The 21,272-nt window shown below is 42.0% G+C and overlaps 1 protein-coding gene across 3 annotated transcripts in view; it reads right to left on the bottom strand.

Annotated features, from left to right (window-relative positions):
- Window positions 1-21,272, bottom strand: part of ADCY2 (adenylate cyclase 2) — a 430,421-nt gene that overhangs the window by 49,901 nt on the left and 359,248 nt on the right. For all 3 annotated transcript variants that reach the window (XM_024247608.2, XM_054555396.2, XM_054555397.2), the window contains 3 exons: window positions 20,424-20,561; window positions 11,174-11,293; window positions 4,868-5,037 (listed from right to left, as the gene is read on the bottom strand). In XM_024247608.2, coding sequence (XP_024103376.2) covers window positions 4,868-5,037; window positions 11,174-11,293; window positions 20,424-20,561 — 428 coding nt within the window. The remainder of the gene's footprint in view (window positions 1-4,867; window positions 5,038-11,173; window positions 11,294-20,423; window positions 20,562-21,272) is intronic.

The raw sequence follows: 21,272 nt of genomic DNA, 5'->3' as shown, positions 1-21,272 counted from the left end.
AACACCAAAGAATAGGAAACATCTGAGAAACTCCCGAGCTACCTTCAGCAGGAGGCGACTTATCCGAATCACGTCCCAGCAGGTCACTCCTCCTGACCTCCTTCCTAATGGATTTTCAATGGCACACTCTCTCTGAGTGGTCTTTTTTTCCTCCTGAAAAGTCTACTTTCCACACTCTTGAATGTGTAAGAATGTCTTAAATACCATTTTCTTAACTATTCATCGATAAGAAGTTTTTCTAGTGCATACCTCTCCTTTTTCCTCTGCCAACTCCATTGGTTTGTAACATCTTGTTGGCTTGCCCATGAGCAATGCCAAGTTGGTTCTGAAAAGGCCTCGCCACAGGAGCCATGATGAAGTCATACGCAGGACAAAGTATAGAGGAAGATGGCCAGCACTGCCTTTAAACAGAGATGCCCTCCCTGAACTTTCCTTTGAAATATAAAGATATAAACAGAACCTGATGTGGATACTAAAAGACACATCCTCAGTGATCTGGAGATAGACTCTGTCTTCAGGGAAGCAGGTGAGGCGAAGAGATTTCAGGAAGCCGGTGTCAGGCTCTTCCCATCGTTTGAGAGCATGACGTGCTTTTGTTCATTCATTCAACAGATGTTTTTTGAGTACTAGACACCAGGCACAGTTGCAGGCACTGTTCATAAGCCACGGTATTTGGTTGAGATCTTCTCTTCTGCGTGATTCAGAAGAGTGTGTTAAAGTCCTCAGCCCATATGTGTATATCACAGAAAAGGGGTTAACAGGCAACAAAGGCCATGTCCCCTTCATCCAGGATGGGTACCTTCCACCTTTCCTGGGTGAAACAGGACAGAGGAGCTGCTTGGTCCTCAGGCACACCAAGGGGTGAAAGCCAGAAGCTTGAGGGAGGTCTATGTATTAGTTGGGGTTTTCCAGAGGGCTAGAACCAATAGGATGTATATATATATATAGAAGGGAGTTTATTACCGAGAATTGGCTCACCGGATCACAAGGTGAAGCCCCATGACAGGCCGTCAGCAAAGCAGTGAAAGAGAGATGCTGGGAGTGGCTCAGTCCAAGTCCGAAAGCGTCAAAGCCAGGGAAACCAACAGTGCAGCCTTCTGTACTAAGAACCCTGGAGATACTGCTGTACAAGTCCCAGAGTCCAAAGGCCAAAGAACCTGGAGTTTGATGTTCAAGGGCACGAAGCATCCAGCACAGGAGAAAGATGAAAACCATAAGAGCCAGCAAGCTAGCTTATCCCACCTTCTTTCACCTGCTTTGTTCTGGCTGCGCTGTCCACCGATTGGGTGGTGCCCATCACACTGAGGGTGGGTCTTCCTCTCCCAGTCCACCGACTCAAATGTCAGTTTCCTCTGGCAACACCCTCACAGACACACCCAGAAACAATACTTTACCAGCTATCTAGACATCCTTCAATCCAATCATGTTGACATCTAACATTAACCATCACAGTGTCGTCGGAGCACTCAAGGCCAATGAGGAGCAGGTCTAGGGGCCTGGGTGGACAGGAAGGACACTGACCTGCCACAGCCAAGCAAGGGTCCCAGAAAGCAGACCAGAACAGAAGAGAGAAGGCAAGGAGTAAGAATGAGGCAAGAATGTGGTGCCCAGAGACAGGTCACCAAAGGGATGGGACAAAATGCCGTGACTTCAATGGCACAGATGGGCTTAATCAGAAAAGGCAATGCTGCCTGGCCATCCTGTGAGCCAGCTCCCGCCCTCAGGGGCACCTCTGGCTTTGGATTAAGTGATGTTCACTCTCAAGGCACCACGCCACACAGCTTTTTTTTTTTTTTTAGGATCTCACTTTCATATTGGGAAGTGTGTGTCAGCATCAATAAGCAAGGCAAAGGATGAGAAAACTGATGTCAATTATTTGATGGGGAAAAGCTCTTGCATCTCAGAAAAGAGAAAGAAAATATTGACATTGATTGGTTTTACCTCTGGCACGAGTCACAGGGTTACGTAAAACAGGCAATGAGGCTGGAGAAATTGGGGGGCTTCTAAATTCCCACTCTTAAGGGTCTCCCATGTGGGGTTAGTTTTAAGTGGACATCATAGAATATTCATTGATTTTGAGGTATTATGCTTTTCTGCTATTGCATCAGTAAGACTCATCTTTCCATTGAAGATGCTTCTGATAATATTGTGCAGCCTGTTCAGGGATCAGTTCAAGAAGTGCCAGAACTTCTGATGAAAATTAGGAAGTAGTAAAAAATAATGAGTAAGACCTACTATTTCATAGCACAACAAGGCAACTATAATCAACAATAACTTAATCGTACATTTAAAAATAACAAAGGCTGGGTGTGGTGGCTCATGCCTGTAATCCCAGCACTTTGGGAGGCTGAGGCAGGTGGATCACCTGAGGTCGGGAGATCAAGAGTAGCCTGGCCAACATGGTGAAACCTCATCTCTACTAAAAATACAAAAATCAGCCAGGCATGGTGGTGGGTGCCTGTAATCCCAGCTACTTAGGAGGCTGAAGCAGGAGAATTGCTTGAACCTGGGAGGTGGGGGTTGCATTGAGCAGAGATCATGCCATTGCACTCCAGCTTGGGCAACAGGGTGAGACTCCATCTCAAACAAACAAACAATCAAAACTAAAAGAGGCCAGGCACTGTGGCTCACGCCTATAATCCCAACACTTTGGGAGGCTGAGGTGGGTGGATCACTTGAGGCCAGGAGTTTGAGACCAGCCTGGCCAACATGATGGTGAAACCCCGTCTCTACTAAATATATATATATATATATATATATATATATATATATATATATATATATATAAAAAATGTAGCTGGGCATGGTGGCAGGCACCTGTAATCCCAGCTGCTAGAGAGGCTGAGGCAGGAAAATAGCTTGAACCCAGGAGGCAGAGGTTGCAGTGAACCCAGATTGTGCCACTGCACTCCAGCCTGAGCGACAGAGCAAAATTCTGCCTCAAATAAATAAATAAGTAAAAAGTGTAACTGGATTATTTGTAACACAAAGGATAAATGCTTGAGGGAATGGATACCTTATTCTCCATGATGCGATTATTTCACATTGCAAGATGTATGAAAACATCTCATGTACCCCATAAATATGTATACCTATTATGTATCCACAAAATTTTTTTTAAAAATTAGGAAGTGAGAGACAGGTGTGTGCCCCCGAGGAGGATGCTGGCTTTACTGATGGAAGTGAAGGCAAGTCGCTGAGGCTTCTCAAGTCAGTCTCCCTAGCTTCAAGGTCATTGCAAAGACAAACTGAGCGCAAATACAAAATACCTTTAATACAGTGAATGTGATCTAAAGGCAAAACTCCTTTTCTTCAACCTGATAACTAGTCTCCTGCTGCTAGGGTTCCACTCAGAGATTGCGTATCTCCTCAAGCGCCTCACTGAGGTCCCCAGAAGCAATTCTCTCCACACCAGAAACTTGCTAATCTGATTTCTTCTTTTGCTTCGGATGCATAACATATTCAGGTGCTTTAAATTTAATAAAGGGAAACTTAGTAGCGTTATCAGCTGCGTGTGAAAATCAATAATGCTACATTTATTTAGGAATACAACACAGGCTTTCTGGATATAGTAGAGCAATAGTAAAACATGTTTAGTTGGCAATTTTGACAATTTATTGGAAAATTAACTTCCCTTCTCATTTTGGCTAAGGAATCATAAACACAATTATGCATTTTTGCAACTCCACTGCCTTAAGCTTGATTACAGATTAGTAGAGTTTCATTGTGTGGAGGATAATGAAAATTAAATTAGGTGAAAAGAATGGGTTGCACCTTCTGCAAAGGTTCTTATTGGTAAGAAATGTCTACACAGTGCGATGACTGCCATTCCTAACACCGGGTCTCCAGTGGAGAAATAGGTGGCCATGTACTGTCAACACAAAACAACTTTCTGGAGTAATAAATCAATGCAAATATTTAAGGCATATTTTAAATATTTTAAAATAAATATAGAAATAAGATGGAGGACAGTGCAAAACACTCCTAGAAAATACTTTGACATCTGGTGGGTTCAGAAATAAACCTAACACTTGTTACAAAATGTTGTTTTGTTTTTGAGATGTGATGTGGAGAGTATCATAATTATTAAAACAATTTTTTTCAAACAAATATTCATTATAAGCTTATGGAAGTAATTTGGTAGCAGGAAACCAGTTATAAACCTGAGTGAGTGCACCTGATAGAATCATTCTTGCTGCATCTAGGCTTACGGTTGAAAGACCTAAAGCAACCATATATTTTCTTGGAAGTCAATTTCTCCATAGAACAAAGAATTTTCAGGACTGATAGTTCCCCTTCCCCATAACAGTATTTTAGAAAATCTCTAGTGAAAAATGTAACACTGTAACTTGTGAATACAGCTACTTATTTTTTCAATATTTTGCTTTGAACTGAGGGCCATTTTGCCTTCCTGAGGACATTTGGCAATTTCTAGGGACATTTTCAGTTGTCATGACTTGGGGCAGAAGAGACTCTGGCATTCAGTGGGTAAAGGCCAGGGATGTCACTAAACACCCTACCTACCACGCACAGAACAGCGCCCACAACAGAGGATTATTTAGTCCAAAATGTCAACAGTGCTGAGGTGGACAATCTCAGATTACTTTTATCAGCATAGTACAGTTATAACACAGTTCTTCTCTCCAAACCACTTCACATCTTCTGTGTGTGTTTGGGAATACATAATCAGATGTAATCTATAACAAAAACACATATTATCTTTCTGAAGCATCACTTCAAAGAAATTCTCTCAGAATGATTTATCAATGACAATGACATCGCTAACTTGCATTTACTCAACACACGCTCATGCTATCCACAGGCTGGGAAAGAACTAAAGTAAGAGAAGGAAGAGGCAGTGGCTCACCTCTCAAATAAGACCTGGCTGTAGTCGCCCAGGACATGGGCGTGGGTGTGGAGTAGGATGGTGTTGTAGCCCACCAAGGCCACCATCATGATCAACATCTTCAGCTCGTAGTTTACCCGCAGGAACACGGAACAGGATATCAGTCCCAGAATGCAGCTGTAGATAAAGTACTGAAACAGGGAAGGACACCAGACAAATACTTAGGATCTCTTCTGAGAAATGCTGAAACAATTACAATCAGGGGCCAACGCCAATCTCATTTGGTCAACATATAAGCTGGCTGTGAAGACAGAGGCTTGTTTCTTATCTTTGACCCAGTGGTCAATGCCTGGATACATTAAATTAAAAAAAAAAAAAATCATCCAAAGTTTTCCGACCCAACCTTGCATGATAAATAAAAAGAAGCATGTATATTGCCACTTTTTAGAAATAAATTGTAAAAAAAAAAAAAAACTTATATGGAAGACACATCATTATAAGCCAGTGTTATTTATTTCTTCAAAATGAAAACATTGTGGCCTCCTATAAATTCCTTAAATGTAAGTTAAGTCTATGGAATCTCTTTTGGCCTTTCAATTCTTTAATTCATTAAGAGAATATAAATCATTACAGATAACACTGTTAAAAGCATAAGGAAGCCCAGACATTTTATTAAAAGAGAAATTTGTGTGTCAGAGGGCCTATTTAAAACAGAAGGACTTAAATTAAAAGCCTTGACTAGGGTCAGTCATGAATCCCCCAGGAGTTTGACAGGCACCAGAAGAAAGTGGAAGAAGCAAGTGGGAGCCAGAGAGCTGGTATCTTCTATCTTAGGGCAGAGCAAGCTGAAGGCAGGCCTGCCCCAGGTGAGCCATTTCCTCACCATTTACCACGGCAGGCACCATTCAGATAGGCTTTGGATAGCTCTGAATTCAACCCTTCACTAACTCATTAGCTCACTTACTTTCAGCCAGTGACCTAACATGCTTATATCACAGGGTCTGCATGACACTGTAAAATGAGGGTAATCATATTCTCCTTGTAGGTCATTGAAAACAACAGAGATAAAAAAGTAATGCACAGAGCCCAGAGTCCTGCACGCCAGGAGGGACTCACTGCAGGGAAACAGGTGCCATCCTCAGAAAGGCTTTATTTGCTACATCATGGGGTTTTTGTGAACAAGGGTTTGTGTTTCTATCTCAGCATTCCTAGAACAGAGACAACACTCAAAAAAAATTAAGACTTTTAATAAAACATAGATCTTATTGATGTTTTTTAAACCTTGTCTTTAAAAATAGCCCAGCTTTTAAACTACTCAATTTTAATTTCATCATATTGAGTAAGCCTGGTAAGAACTGCTTAGTTTTGTCATTTGAACTCTTCCTTTGATTTCCTCAGCTAAAGCCATCTACATTAAGCTATGTGGAAGGCTACTGATATTAGCTCAACAGTCCTGTTCTTGTGGAAGGAAGAAAGAAAAGTTGGAAATAGGAGCTTGCAGTGATCATATGGCAGGCTTTCTCTTTGTAAGGGGCATGTTTGAGTGGAGGCACTCAAGCAGGAATGAGTAGAAATCCCATCAGTAAGGACTTCGACCTGGCACTGTGGCTTCAAAAGGAAGACCAGCACCTCGCACTGGATTACACACCAACTAGGTCACTCTTTAGAGAGTTAAAGTCTTCCTTTGCATGAGAATGTGAAGGCCACCCTTCATTTCAGGTGGCAGCATTTTAAGGAATACAGAGTGTTGTAAGCACAGTTTCTTAGCTGCAATTGCCTGATGTCGTCTCCACTCTTCTGCCTCTCATGCCCTCCCACAACAGAGAACAGGAAAAGGAAAAGAAGAGATGATGTGGGTTAATGTAGTAAAATGATAGAATCAACAGAGCTGTGAACAGGTGGACAGGCAGCATCTCAGAGGGAAGAGGGGTGTAGCATGCTCTTTGAAAGGAGACCTTATTTCTATGAGAGTTCTGCGCTTGTCACCTTAGAGAAGTTACTAAGTATCTACTTCAGGGCAGGTCTGAGGACTCTGATACAAGGTACATTAATGCTCCATGTTGCTTAGAACAAGACCACTCAAAGTACAGCAGTAAGTTCTGCAAGACAGGTACACAATGTGGATAGAAACTTGGCAGAGTAAGCTTGTTTCTGTTGAATATAATGAAATATGAGCTTGCATTTCATATGGCTTCCTTTTTAGTTCATTTTGCTGGTGATTCACCATTACATTTTTCAAAAGCATTAGTCTGTCATAGATTAGAAATTAAAAACACAAAACAAAGCAAAATGAAAAAAGGGCCTTCACAAAGAGTTTGAGAAGCCCTTATTTATAACCTAGTAGCCATTTAATCAATAGTCTTGAGTATTTTAAAACTGCTCCTTCAAACCTGGGAAATTGCCCCAAGAACTGGTGGGGGCAAGGCTCTTATTCAGTGATCCTGTCCCATCGGATTCTCCAAAGCAGCTGATCTTAACAAGGCAATCCTGTGTCTTCCATGAGTCACTCAAAGTAAAGATGATGATAACACCCATCTTGGAGAATTTTCACGAAGATTAAGTAACAAAAGAGTTTAGAACAGCCTAGTCCATGAGAAGCTTGCAAATTCTGCTATTATTACTATAAACTAAAGTCCTTTGTAAGTTTTGGTTTTTGAAACAGCTCTGTTTCTAAAATTATGCTTGAAAACCACTGTTAAATGAAAGTTATCAACCAGTTCAGCCTAATCGAAGGAGAGAGCAGAATAAGGAACCACTTATAAGAGGGTGTGTATGTATCAATGGGTATATGTGGATTGTTTGGTGTGTGGGGACCTGGGGTAAAATTTTAAAGGTTTTCACAGTTTGAACCTTTGAACTAGGTGTCAACACCTATAAAATATGCTAAGGTTTCACATTTCAAAATTCATTCTTAAGCTTTAAAATTTTTATTTTCACATTTCAGAACTACTAAAATATGTATGGTAATGGGAAGCATACTTTTAGTCCATTTCTGTTAAATGGCTTTCTAGAATGCTTGGAGACTGTGCAAGAGGTGATCTGGCATAAAAAGGTAGGTTGGGAACCTGCAAATAGCCATCCAGGGATGTGTGGGAGAGAACACTGCAGGATGCCAGGCTGGGAGCCTGTCCTGGCTCCACGGTTTAGCCGACCAGGGAAGGCTCGAGATGGTCAGCGATTCTGGCAGTAGGATACTGAACTGATTTCTATCGGAGTGTACTTACTGGTAACCTGATTGCTAGTAATGTTTATCAGTTTTGACATAATCATTGAAACCAACTTGCATTTTATAGTAAGGTAACAGCCACCATTATCGGGAGTAATTTATTAACACTAAAGTCTCTGGGTCTTGGCTTCTTCACCTGCAAAACGAGAATCCCAATAATATCTACTTCACCAGGGTCATTTTTGGATGAAATGACGTAATGCATACCAAGTGCCTGCTGTGGTAAAAACAACTTACATGGCAAAGATCTTTATGGCTAATTTGGGTATTTTAAAAGGACTATGTTTTCCCGCTACAGAAACAATATACCAGATGTTAAAAATTGGAAAATATATGAAAGGATATATATAAAAATAAGGGTCTCTGATAATCCCCAACATCCACTTTAGCCACTATTCATTATTTGTATATGTGTTTCCAGACTTTTTCTTGCTACTTATTATTGGTAGTATTATTTTAAAAAATTATAATCATACGGTTTGTATTTTTTAAAACAATACTTTTCAATGAATAATTTATTATGAATACGCATTTATATGTCATTAATTTTTTTAAAATGTCTTATGTGGTGGTTAAGCATAACGTTATCGTGTGTTACAATAAAATGTATTCTAAAATTTGCATTTTCAAATTTTTAGGTTTTCTTTCTTTTGCTTTCTTTTTGTTGATGTTATGTAAACACATGCACAAACACATTTTTGGTAAACCTTTTCACTTTTAAAATTAATTTTCAAAATTAGTGTTACAGGGTAAAAAGTAGTCTGTCTTGTGCTTTTTGATAACTATTGAAATTACCATTTAGAAGAGTTATATCACTTTATACCACCACCAGCAGTGAACTGGGCATACTTCTCAGCTTGCTGGTCAACTTCAGGCATCACATAACATGGGGTTTGAGAGAAATGACGCCTGTTTGGCACACACCCACAAAACGGCTATTCTACTGTTCCCTGGGATCCTTTAGGGAGGAAGCCAGGATGTCTCCAGGCTCCTTGGGGACTGCTAAACCCGTGAGTTCACAATGTGGTTTCTGTGCAGCCAGTCCATGCAGACCTGGGGCTTCCTTGGCAACGCTGGCCAGGATCTTCAAGGCCTCATTATTGGAAAGATAGTAGCCCGTTTACTAAATCCCACCTAGATTTTAGAGACCCTATTGTGTGCTTTTTCAGAATCTTTAAAGGTTGAATAAATGTTGCCTTTCCCCACTTTAAGTTTTTAATAATTTTCTTTGATTGCAAATAAGATATTATATAGATTTACCTAAATGAAATTCATAATGATTTCCTTATTCTTTTAGTGATGCCAAGTGTGGTGAGTTGTTCAGCTCAAACATAGTGGAAGGAGAGATTTAAAAAAATATTGCAGCTATACATTTTTTTCCTGTCGAAATGCATCTTCATGTTAAAAATTTCAACTCAAAGTGCCACGTGGATGCGAAAGGGGGACTGCTTGGGTCAGTGCACTCTCTTCCCAGCATCCAGCCTATGGATCATACGGATGCTAACACCATTGGAGCAAGGAGGAAGAGGCAGGCCACACCGTTAATTTAAATATTTCTCTAAAAAAGAGACCTCCAAATGGCCCACAAATGGCCCACAGTGAGATTACAGTCAATAAACTCTAACACTGACTCCAGCTTTTCACTTTTCACATAACTAAATAGAGAAGTCAACACCTAGCCCTCACTGGAGTTTATGATAACACCTAATTTGAAGCGCAGGATCTTCTGGGTAGGGGATGAACCTATACCACCCCCCTCTTCCCAAGCCCATGGGGACATTGCTTTTGGACCTTGGTCATCTTCGCCCATGACCTAGTCAAGGCCTCAGAAGCCTCCAGGAAAGAACACCAGAAGCCACTTCTTTTTTTTTTTTTCTTTTTGAGATGGAATCTCGCTCTGTCGCCCAGGCTGGAGTGCAGTGGCACGATCTTGGCTCACTGCAAGCTCCACCTCCCAGGTTCATGCCATTATCCTGCCTCAGTCTCCTGAGTAGCTGGGACTATAGGCGCCCACCACCACGCCCGGCTAATTTTTTGTATTTTTAGTAGAGATGGGGTTTTACTGTGTTAGCCAGGATGGTCTCGATCTCCTGACCTCGTGATCCATCCGCCTCGGCCTCCCAAAGTGCTGGGATTACAGGCGTGAGCCACCGTGCCCGGCCCAGAAGCCACTTCTATCTGTGCACGGAGCTGTGAGCTTCCCAAGAAATTAAATGGTGGGAAGGGAAAAAGGACCAGAGTAAAATATCAAGGAAGCAAATCAGAGAAGGAGGAATAGGAAAATAAATCCACTTTATTGCCATAGCTAATGGAGTTAAAAATTTTGGTAAGGAATTTTGAAAGCATACATATTAAATTACCAATTTCAGTCCCCAAAATAGTTCACTTAGCATTCTCAAAAGCCATTATTTGAGATGGAAACTAAACGAGCACAATCTGCACTACTTTCAGATAATTATTCGGAAAGTAAAAAGGACAGTAGCAAAACTTTTTTTTCAAAAACGATTTATGGAAGAACAAAGTTGTTAAGCAGTAAATAACTGACTTAACTCTCCACTTAGAAGACTAATGTGTTAATAAGTTTTGAAGTTTCAACCTAGGTCCTTTGTGACACTGGTTAAGATGAGTCAGTTAACAAGAATTACTAGGGAATAGAATCACTGGGCAACGTATGTTGCCAAAGAAGAGGGAAGATAATGAGATGTGGGTAGTTTTATCACAGCTTTAAGGGGGATAATATTAATTCACTGGAACAATTAGCAATGTCTCTAAGTAAGAAACCCAGAAACATAGTGCCTTGTAATTGAATGCCATATGGTAGGAAATATGCTTGAAATGCTGTAGTGGTTAAGAGAAGAAGGAAACATTACTGGTGAAAGCATGACCATAACATTGTAAGTTTTCAGATGTAAGTTTAGCCAGTCCCCAAGGGCCTGGACTTCTAGCAGAGGCTGACATTTGTTAATTCAGGACCACTCAGGGATTGATACCAGAGAGAAAATGCAAAGTCTAGAACAGATCTGAGACTAAAGGATATATGTTATACAGACTACGAGCATACAGGAGAGCCACCAAAGCAGTCATAATTGCAATGTTCTTACCGGGAGGAAAAATAAATTTTGCGCACGCAGAATCGCCGCCTGATTATTTGAGGCTGAAAAGCTTGTGTTTGTTGTATTGGCCGTTGGAGGGATTGTTTCCTCTGAGTCACTCAGGAAAAACTGCAAAGAGAAGGTTTTTTTTCAATGAATTAGTGCAAATTAAATTAAATAACTAGCAGGTGGGTGCTAACTTTATGAATTCTGTGTTCCTTATGCACAGTAAACAGGATTGTTTATGTGGACTCGGGAATTTCTATTGAATAAGTAGTTAACAATTTATTGTTCTATACATTCAATAGAGAATTCCAGAACTTCAAAATTCACATTAAAGGAATTAGAGTCACCTCTATCAAACAGTAAATTAAAAGTACACAAAGCTCTGGGCAGAGGGCGTGGTTAGAATTACATTTGAAACCGATATCACCTTTGAAGCCAATATCACCATGTATACATTCACCTCTCTACCATCAAATCGGAGCCTTCAGAATGTTTTTTTCCCCCAGTATCTTTGCCATCTTGGCTCAAACATTAAATGAGTCAATACAGTCCTATGAATTTTTGATGTTTGGAATGAAAATTAATTTTATGGGCAAAATGCAATCACCAGCCTGGACATTTGTATCTATTATTTGTGAGTGCTTGGCAACTCAGATCATAAGGGGTGAAAAATTTAAAAGGATGGATGTTTTCAGGACTTCTGGAAAGGGAATTTAAACTAAAAAAACAAAAAAGGTAATGCTGAGAAAATAATTAGCTCTTATGTAATGGTCACCATTATAAGCATCAGAAGGACAGTATCAACCTGTTAGCAAGGCAGGAGAAATTTGTATCTCTCTTTTTATCTCTCTCATCCTCTCTCTCTCTCGCTCACTCGCTCTCTGTCCTACAGAAGCTGCACACAGACTAAATGCCCAAGGATTAGCCACTTTTCTGTCATGTGGCTAAGGGTCAGAGGAATGTTCTGGAAACAAACCAGAGAATCATGACTTCAGCCCACTCCTTTTACTGAAAGAAATTAATCTCATCCACAAACCTATTAAACAGCTTGTGTTTTCTGCATAGGGTTAACCATACATATTCAAGGTTTAAAAAGCAAAACTTCCCTATAGTTTCTATGGTTGCTTTTGTTTGTTTCTGTGGAGTTATTTCTCTGGATTGCATAGTTCTTGTCAAATACCTAAACTAATTTATTTGGACAGATAAGAAGACATTTACTTAGTCTATTCTTGGGAACATTCCTCTCATAGTCAATAGAGATACGAGATGCGGTATTTCTGCCCATTATATCATTTGATTAAATTTGGCAAAATGCTGATTTAAGCATCAAAGAAACGTAGTAGATTTCTTTATGTATGATGAAAGAACTTGTAAAAATCGTCACATCCCTGGCTGAACTACAAATGTGCTAACATTTTGGAAAAACTTATACCAGGGATTAGAAAAAAAACAAATGGAATAATTGCTTGGCAAACATCAGGCTCCAAAAGGGTACAGATTTAGATTTAGATTTGATAGACCAAAAATTCAATTGATTTAAATATTAAAAAATCAATAAATGGCAAACAAAAGGAGATTGTTTAGCTTGGTGTGTTACTAGTCTTAAGTGCCAAGGATCTTAAAATAATTAACAAAAACTTCTTGGTTATATCACCTATAGGCAAAAAACTAGGTAAAATGAAGTGTTGCATTCTTGACACACAATGAATGAGTAGTTTACTTTGTGAAAAATGTGTCTTGCAAGGAGATTTTGCAATAAATATGATGGTTGAACTTGAAGTACAAGAGAAAACTCCAATCACTACACACGTTTCCTAACCCACTTCTGCTATGTCTTTCTAGTATTTATTAATATCAACTACCCGTAAATTCAAGAAACTCTTCATTCTGTCTAAAATCATACTACAATTTTGAATCAGCTTCCCTTCCTCTGTCTTCATTGCATTTTAAAGTAACAAACTCATGTCATTCCCTAATTGTAGCCAGTCAAATACTCAAGAGAGTTACTAATCCCTTGCCTACCTTCCCTCCAGGTAAAACTGCCCCAACTTTCTCCACTGAAAATATTTTTAGCATCACAATGATTTAGGGAGCTCTTCTCTGGACCCAATTTAATTTTCTACATCCTTTGTCACAATTGGGACAATGATGTCATCATTCTGTTCAAAACATCCTAAATAAAATGCTAATGAACACTGCATATTTTTAGTTTACTGGCAAATTTTACATTTCTCAGGCAATTTAAAATATATCAGAATTACGTTTTTTGAATCACATTAAATAGTAAACAGGTGCTTTAGTATTGTTTTATGCCTGATGACATCATTGTGTTTGTCATTTGGTGGGAATTAGAAGTCTACCTGACTAGACTACTAATTAACTATGGCTAACGCCTTGTCTGGGTGGCTCACAGATTTATATATGCTTTACTTATAGTAAATTTCTTGGACATTTCTCAGAAGAAATTGCAAAATGCTGTGAGGAATCAAGTGACGACATTCTCAAAACGTCAGGAATAAAATGGCAGCACATTCGGCCACTCATAAGTGATTCTCAACAGCCAGCTGGAGACTAAGATGGAAAAAACACTATATATGAAACAAGCATGGACAACCAATTGTTTTTCTCCACTTTTGATTGAGGTGTTGGTATCACATGGATAAACATCGAGTGTTTAAGATATCCTGTTAAAATCGCACAATTCATTGGAAATAAAACTGACTCGGACATTTTGGCATTCAATACCAATGAGTAATGAGATTTAAAAAGCCAGTTCTCTGAACACACTGTTCCCGTTGACCCTGGCTCTTGTAAGGGTCATTAAAATTCAGGCTGGGAATAAATATCAGTGACTGGAAATTGACGTGGAGCCTCGAGATGAACCAGCCCATCCACCCAGTCAACAGCAGAGACAGGTCAGGGCAGCCTCAAGCGGTCACATGTTACTCCTAATGCATCTCTCCCCTTTGAGGTACAGAGTCATGGCAGGCGATGACAGAGAGGCAGTTAATAAGGGCGCTTGCCACTGGCTGGAAAAACGCAGGGCAAACCAAGGCTCACCTGCTGCAGAGGGACTGGGGCTTCCAGAAGAAAAGGAACACCCGAGGGCACGATGCCAGGGGCAAGGAGCCAGACACAGAGGGCCAGATACTGTGTGACTCCACTCATGTGAGGTCCCTGGAATAGGCAAATTCATAGAAATAGGAAGCAGCACAATGGTGACCTGGGGCTGGGGAGAGGGAGGATGGGGAGTGAGTGTTTCATGGAGACAGAGGTGCTGTAGGGAAGATGAAAATCACTCTGGAGATAGATGGTGGTGATGGTCGCACAACATTGCAAATGTACTTAATGTTACTAAATTGTATGTTTAAAAATTGTTCAATAATATACCTTATGTTATATATATTTCACATAATTAAAAAATACATTAGAGGCCGGGCGTGGTGGCTCACGCCTGTAATCCCAGCACTTTGAGAGGCTGAGGTGGGTGGATCATGAGGTCAGGAGATCGAGACCATCCTGGCTAACACAGTGAAACCCCGTCTCTACTAAAAAATACAAAAAATTAGCCAGGCGTGGTGGCGGGCGCCTGTAGTCACAGCTACTCGGGAGGCAGAGGCAGAATGGTGTGAACCCGGGAGGTGGAGCTTGCAGTGAGCTGAGATCTCACCACTGCACTCCAGCCTGGGCGACAGAACAAGACTCCGTCTCAAAAAAAAAAAAAAAATACATTAGAAACAGAAAAAAAAAAACAAAGAAAGAAAATGAAAGCACTCTTTCTCTGTCTCAAAGGGAAAACTTAAAAAAATCACAGGTGCTATACATGAGGACATGATTGAGGCTATGACTTTAAAACGATGAAGTTTTCTGAGAGCAAATTAAATGTTCTTCCCAGTGACTTAAAGCATATGCACTCCCACAGCCCCCCATCTCCACCAACACAAAGAACTGTTATTCTTGCTGAAATGTGAGTCTGATGCCTGGATTAGTCTCACTGGGTTAACAACTGAGAAATAGAAATACTACTTGGGGATGGGGCTCCATCAGTCTAGAAAATGTGTTCAGAACAAAAAAATACTGAGAAAAACATGAAAAGCTGTACTCCTTTAACTAGAAACTGCTCCAGGATGGACAGGTTAAAGTGGGACTAGGTAAAAAGAGACAGAAACAACCCTGGGACCATTGAACTGCATGTAGGTAAAGACTAGGTTTCACTCACGTCCTCAGCAGAAGGTGTCACCTTCCTGACATGAGTGACAGGAGTCCACTTCCCTTGCACCGCCCTGCACAGGTGCTCCCTCCTAACCTGCCTGTCTGCCTGGGGAGTCTGAGTGCTGCATCAGCACCACCTGTGTGTGGCCCCGTGCATTGCCTCTGCCTCACACAGTCAGAGCACAGGAGCCCAGGGCATCTGCAGATCCTCAGGTGTGGCCAGAGGCAGAACCCCATGGACAAGTCCTGCCTCTTCTGTGATTAATAAGACATTATAAACAAGGCTCTACAGCTAGGTCATGTTACTTCCTCTCTGTACTTAACATCAACTTTCCTACAGTTTTATGATTTTTCTTTGATATAAGTACAAGAGGAGCACCCGTGTGGTTCATGGCACCAGGTATCAACACAAATGGTATTTTTCTGCACTCTTGGAGGAATTCAGTGCTTGAGTCTGCACTCTTGGAGGAATTCAGTGCTTGAGCAGCTCTGATTTCTTCTCCCCATTAATCGATAGACAGGAAAAGTGGGGGAAGGTAATTTAGCTTATTTCCTGCTCCTACTGCTACAGAAGGCAGCTTAGTATGTGGAAAATCTGCAGAAGGCACATTAAAAGTATTAAAAAGTGTGATGAATGATTTTTGAGAAAGAAATACATCTCAAGGGTCATTCATCATACTTTTAATGTGTCTTCTGTGGAGGAAGGAAAACAACATTGGAAGACATATTTCTGTTACTGAAGGCAGTTGTTCTCTCTCTAAAGGATCGTAGCTACTGTTGAAAGAATGTCTCCTCCTAAATGATCAGCTTGTCAAACATTTATAGACAGTGACTGAACCGTCTGTCAATCATGACTAATTATGCTATACAAAATAGAGTTAGCTTCCAAACCAGATTTGTTTCTCATTTATATCGTCTTTAAGAATTAGGTGATAAATCCTGGTTTTATAAGGTCAAACTAGATGTTACAAAAAGAAATCGTTTCTTATTTAAAGGGCTGTATGCTTACCTATTCATTCACTCATTCTTTCATTTAATAACTAACGAATGGAAGGCACTTTCCTAGGGCATGTGAAAAAAAACAAAGATCTCCTCAAAGTTCATTCTAGCATTATTCATAACATCCAAGATATGGAAACAATCTGTCTATTGATGGATGATTAGATAAAGAAATTTTGGGATGGGAATGGTGGCCCACACCTGTAATCCCAGCACTTTGGGAGGCCGAGGCAGTGGATCATGCGGTAAGGAGTTCAAGACCAGCCTGGCCAGCATGGTGAAACCGCATCTCTACTAAAAATACAAAAATTAGCTGGGCATAGTGGCAGGTGCCTGAAATCCCAGCTACTTGGGGGGCTGAGGCAGGAGAATCATTTGAACCTGGGAAGCGGAGGTTGCAGCGAGCCAAGTTCACCCCATTGCACTCCAGCCTGGATGACAGGGCAAGACTCCATCTCAAAAAAAAAAAAAAAAAAGAAAAGAAAAGAAATTTTGATACACACACATACACAATGGAACATTATTCAGCCTTAAAAAAGAGAAAAATCTTGTCATTTGCAACAACATAGATGGATACGCAGAACATCATGCTAAGTGAAATAAGCCAGGTACAGAAAAATGGATACTGCATGATATCGTATGTGGAATAAAACAAAGTTGAATACACAGAAACAGAGAGTAGAACAGTAGAACGGTGGTTACCAGGTGTTGGGGACGCCAGGAAATGGGGAGATGTAGGTCAAAGGGTACAAAGCTGCAGTCATGTGGGATGAATGCATCTAGATTTCTAACTCACAGCTGAAGGACTTGGTTAATAATATTCTGTTGTATTCAAGATTTGCTAAGGGAGTAGATTTTAGGTGCTCTAATCACACACACAAGAAGCTATGTGGAAGGTGACGGATGTGTTAAATTGCTTGCCTGTAGTAATCATTTCACAATTTATATGTATATCAAAACATCATGTTCCACAACTGAAATTTATATAATAACAGAGAAAGAAAAAGATGATCTCACACTTAAGTGTGTGCATATGATGTTAAATGTATTGTCCCCTAACTCATATGTGCTGCTACTGGCCAGTGAAGGTCAACTCTCAGGAAGTGTGCTCAATTTGCCTGCATGCACGGTGAACACACTCCTGACAGGCCAGGAGGAGGCTTAATTTTATGGGCATATGTCAGTCACCTGAGGGTTCTGAGTAAATCAGAACCTTAGCTTGTGCACCCTGCTCCTCTTCAAGTGTGCTTTCATCCTCAGCCCCTTGGCTACGGAGTCAACTTCCGACCCAGTCTCTCTCGCAGCTTTCACCTACCAAAGTCCACTTGGTGCTTGGCAGTGTGCTCTCCCAGGGAGCTGGATCTTGGAATAGCAGGACTAATGCATAAATGCAGGTTACAAAGTCGAGCCCAAAAAACCCATTTTAGAAAACACACTCATGTTTCTGGCATCTCAGGCCAGTGCCCCTTGCCTGCCTCTCTCTCTGTCCAGGTTCCCCCCCTGTGATTTCTTCACATCCTTGCAGTATCTAGGAAATTGCCTATGCAGAGAGCTGAGGCATTCTTGTGGCTCGTGGTGTGTCTGCAGAAAGGATCTTTCAAGAAAGCCTCTCCTTTCCCTGTCCTAAATCTCTCATCTTGAGTTCCCCGCCCTGAGGCTTTCCCCTGAAGAAAGCTCTGGGACCACAGCAAGAACACCACTCCCCACTGCCCCCATTCCCCAACCCTGTTCTTCAGGCAGAATCCCCTGGCTGGCCAGTCTGGCTCCCATGAGCAGGTGCCTCGGGTGGATGAATGGATCAGGTCTCCACCTGAGCCCTGGCGTTTCTATCTTTCTGGAGCCCAGTGGTACCCCAGGGAATTGCTTGTTGTCTAGACATGGCACATTTTCCCTCTTCAGCTGTTTCCCATTCACTCTGGATTAAGCCCTAATTGGAAATAAATGACGTTCACCATCCAGGCACGCCTGAGACCTAGAAGAGGAGGCCTCTTCCCCCAGAGGGAGGCCTCATGATCCCTGCAGCAGAAAATGAGCCTCAGGTGATGCAAACATCCAGGAAGAAGGGGAGACCCACTTTGTGCCACCGCTCATCTTACAGAAGGGCAGGAGGAGGGTTTCCAGTGGTGGACCTGGCCCGTCAGGACCTCTCCACAGGGGACTGCCAGCCGAGGGCCTGCATTAGCCCTGGGAGGCTGTGGCCTGCATGGACTTGCCTGCTGAGCCCCTCCTTCCCCAGCAACAGATGAGCCTTTGAACTAGCTGCTCCAGAGGCTGAGCGGGTGGCTGGAGGAGGTAGCTGTGGTGGCAACTTTCAGTGGCCTGCATGCCTGGGGAGCCCCACATCAGGGCTGACCTCATGTTCTTTCTTGGGGAGCTCCTGAGAGGGAGCTGGGGCACACAGGCAGGTGAGGTAGGGCTGCTGGCATACTTGTCCCCAAACTCATGACACAGGAAAACCTTCGGGAATCGCACACATTCACCTCTAGACAGTAGGGAGGACAAGCTACAGCTTCTCTCTGAAGGCCCCTTTGCAGGAGTCCCTAAGATCAATTTCTAGGCAACACAAAGCGATGGAGAGGCCATCCCACCCCTGCTGCTAGTGCTTGGCCCATCTGGGGTCCAGGTGGCGTCACCCTCACCTGAATCGTAGGTGTTTGAGAGGAATTTATGATCTCTAGCGTGACCTGGAGGACTGACCCCACGTAAACATTGAAGGTCCTAATCCACTTCTTCAGCTTTGTTTTTCTCTACTTCTTAATATGAATTTCTGCTCTTGTCCCAGATCCAAACATCCCTCTTTCTCCCCTTCCATCCACCTGCCCTTGCCCCTCACTTCCTCCAGGTGAGGCAGTCTCCTCCTTTCCGCCCTGCAGGACTCCATCTAGCAGGCCCTGCTCTCCCTTCCCCTCATGCCTGTGTTGCTGTCTTCGCCTCCTCATTTCAGAACGACTTGATGATGAGGTTACCCAGCTGTCTGTCTCCTACTTCTACTCTTGGAAGACAGAGAACTGTCTTTGGGGTCTGAGCACCCAGCACATACCAGACACATCTTTATATACAGTAAATATTACATTTTGCTGCATGAATGCTTTCTACCTTATAAAAACGATGTTATTATTATGAAATAACATATGGTCTGTCACCACAACCTGGCTTTGGGTCCCTGGAAGGCAAGGACTATATCTCCTAACACTCTGCATTTCCCACAGTGAGTGAAGCCTCCACTACAGGAAGCATCAGATCTCCTACGGCTGCTGCTGCTGCTGTGAGAACAATAAGGGCGTGTCTCAAAGCACCCTGATGAACCAAGTGTCTATTGTGGGGAGATAACCAGCACTGATGAGACTGATATAGTCAGAGTGGCCATTGGTTCAATAGTTACAAAATGGCCAGGACTGTCCTAAGTGTGGTGGGAACATTGGCTCATTGAATTCTTAGAACCACCTTGGTAGAGAAGTCTTGGTTCCCACTTTCAAAGAAGTGAAAATGGAGCCTGCGGAGTTCAATGAAAACGTCTTTCTAGTCGCGCAGCTGGTGAGACGGGGAGCACAGTGTTGCAATCGCGTCTTTTAAACTCCAGGGCAGGACACTGCACTCTCCTTAGTTTGAGGGTTCCTTTGTCCCTCATGACTATCCTTAAGACATTGCAGTCATTTCTATAGCCTGTTGAGGGGCCACCGTGAGCAAGGAAGTGAGGAACTGCTCCAAGGAGTTGCCCAGTCTCTCAAGCTGGCTCCGTGAAAGCATCCCTTTCCTTAGAGAAATGACTGCTGTAGCCATGAGATGCTAAATTTAATAGGCAGCAATTGGTGTTGCAAAGGAGCTAAATGCAAGTTTCCAAAATTCCACAGGACAGGTCCCAGAAGGGAAGAACGCCCTGCCTCCTGTGAGCCCTGACTCACCCCGGGGCTGACCATGTTGAACACAGCCATGGTGCGGGGCTTACCCTGTTGAACACGGCCATGGTGCGGGGCTTACCCTGTTGAATACAGCCATGGTCCGGGGCTTACCAAGTTGAACAGGGCCATGCTCTGGGACTTACCATGTTGAACACGGCCATAGTTAATATGATGGCTGTGGTGATGATCGTGAGAGAGATCCGTGGCCAGGGGCGGTTGGCAATGATGCCCGAGGACTTCAAAAGCCACACGAGCAGGGGAGAGGCTTTTTTGCTGCATTGCTAGGAGAAAAGAGAAAGAAAAAGAGAAGCATTGCTAGTTGATGACTTCTCTCCAGTTTCTTGATGACAATGTTTACAACCACAAGAAGCACCAACATTGTTCACAGACTAAACGTGTAGATTCTATCCTCCCCTGGGGACTCATACAAAGTCACAAACCTTATTAAAATTATGTTGGCATCATTGCTACCAATTGAGAACAAATTAAATGCCTATGACAAAGGTACAATGTGCTTGTATGTCTTTTAAAACAGACCTGAAATTATGTTTTTAAGTGATTCCTTTCTCAAAGGAAAAATGTCAGTTAATTAAATCACCCTGGGGGATGTGTTGGGTCTCTGATCACAGCTATGATGAAAGCTATCATTTATCCAGCTGATTTATGTGGAAAGAGATCAACACATCTCCTAAACCTTTTAATGCTGCATTAGCAGATCACAAGAATACAGCCCAGGCCACAGACTTAGTTTGGCGCCTGAACTTACAAATACGGTGTCTGAAAATCTCAGGCATGAGGTATGATGGCTTTGTGTGATCTCGTCTGGTCTTGTGGGGGTTTTCTCCCACACAGAGAAGCTCCTTTTTTCCCTCCAAACAATTTTTAACAGTGTTGAGAAACACATAATATAAAATGTGCCCTTCAAACCATTTTCAAGTGTACAGTTCAGTAGTGACAACCACATTCACATTGTTGTGTAACATCTCTAGGGT

The sequence above is a fragment of the Pongo abelii genome, chromosome 4 (assembly GCF_028885655.2).
Source record: "Pongo abelii isolate AG06213 chromosome 4, NHGRI_mPonAbe1-v2.0_pri, whole genome shotgun sequence".
Lineage (NCBI taxonomy): Eukaryota > Metazoa > Chordata > Mammalia > Primates > Hominidae > Pongo > Pongo abelii.
This window is presented reverse-complemented; position numbering and strand designations above follow the sequence as displayed.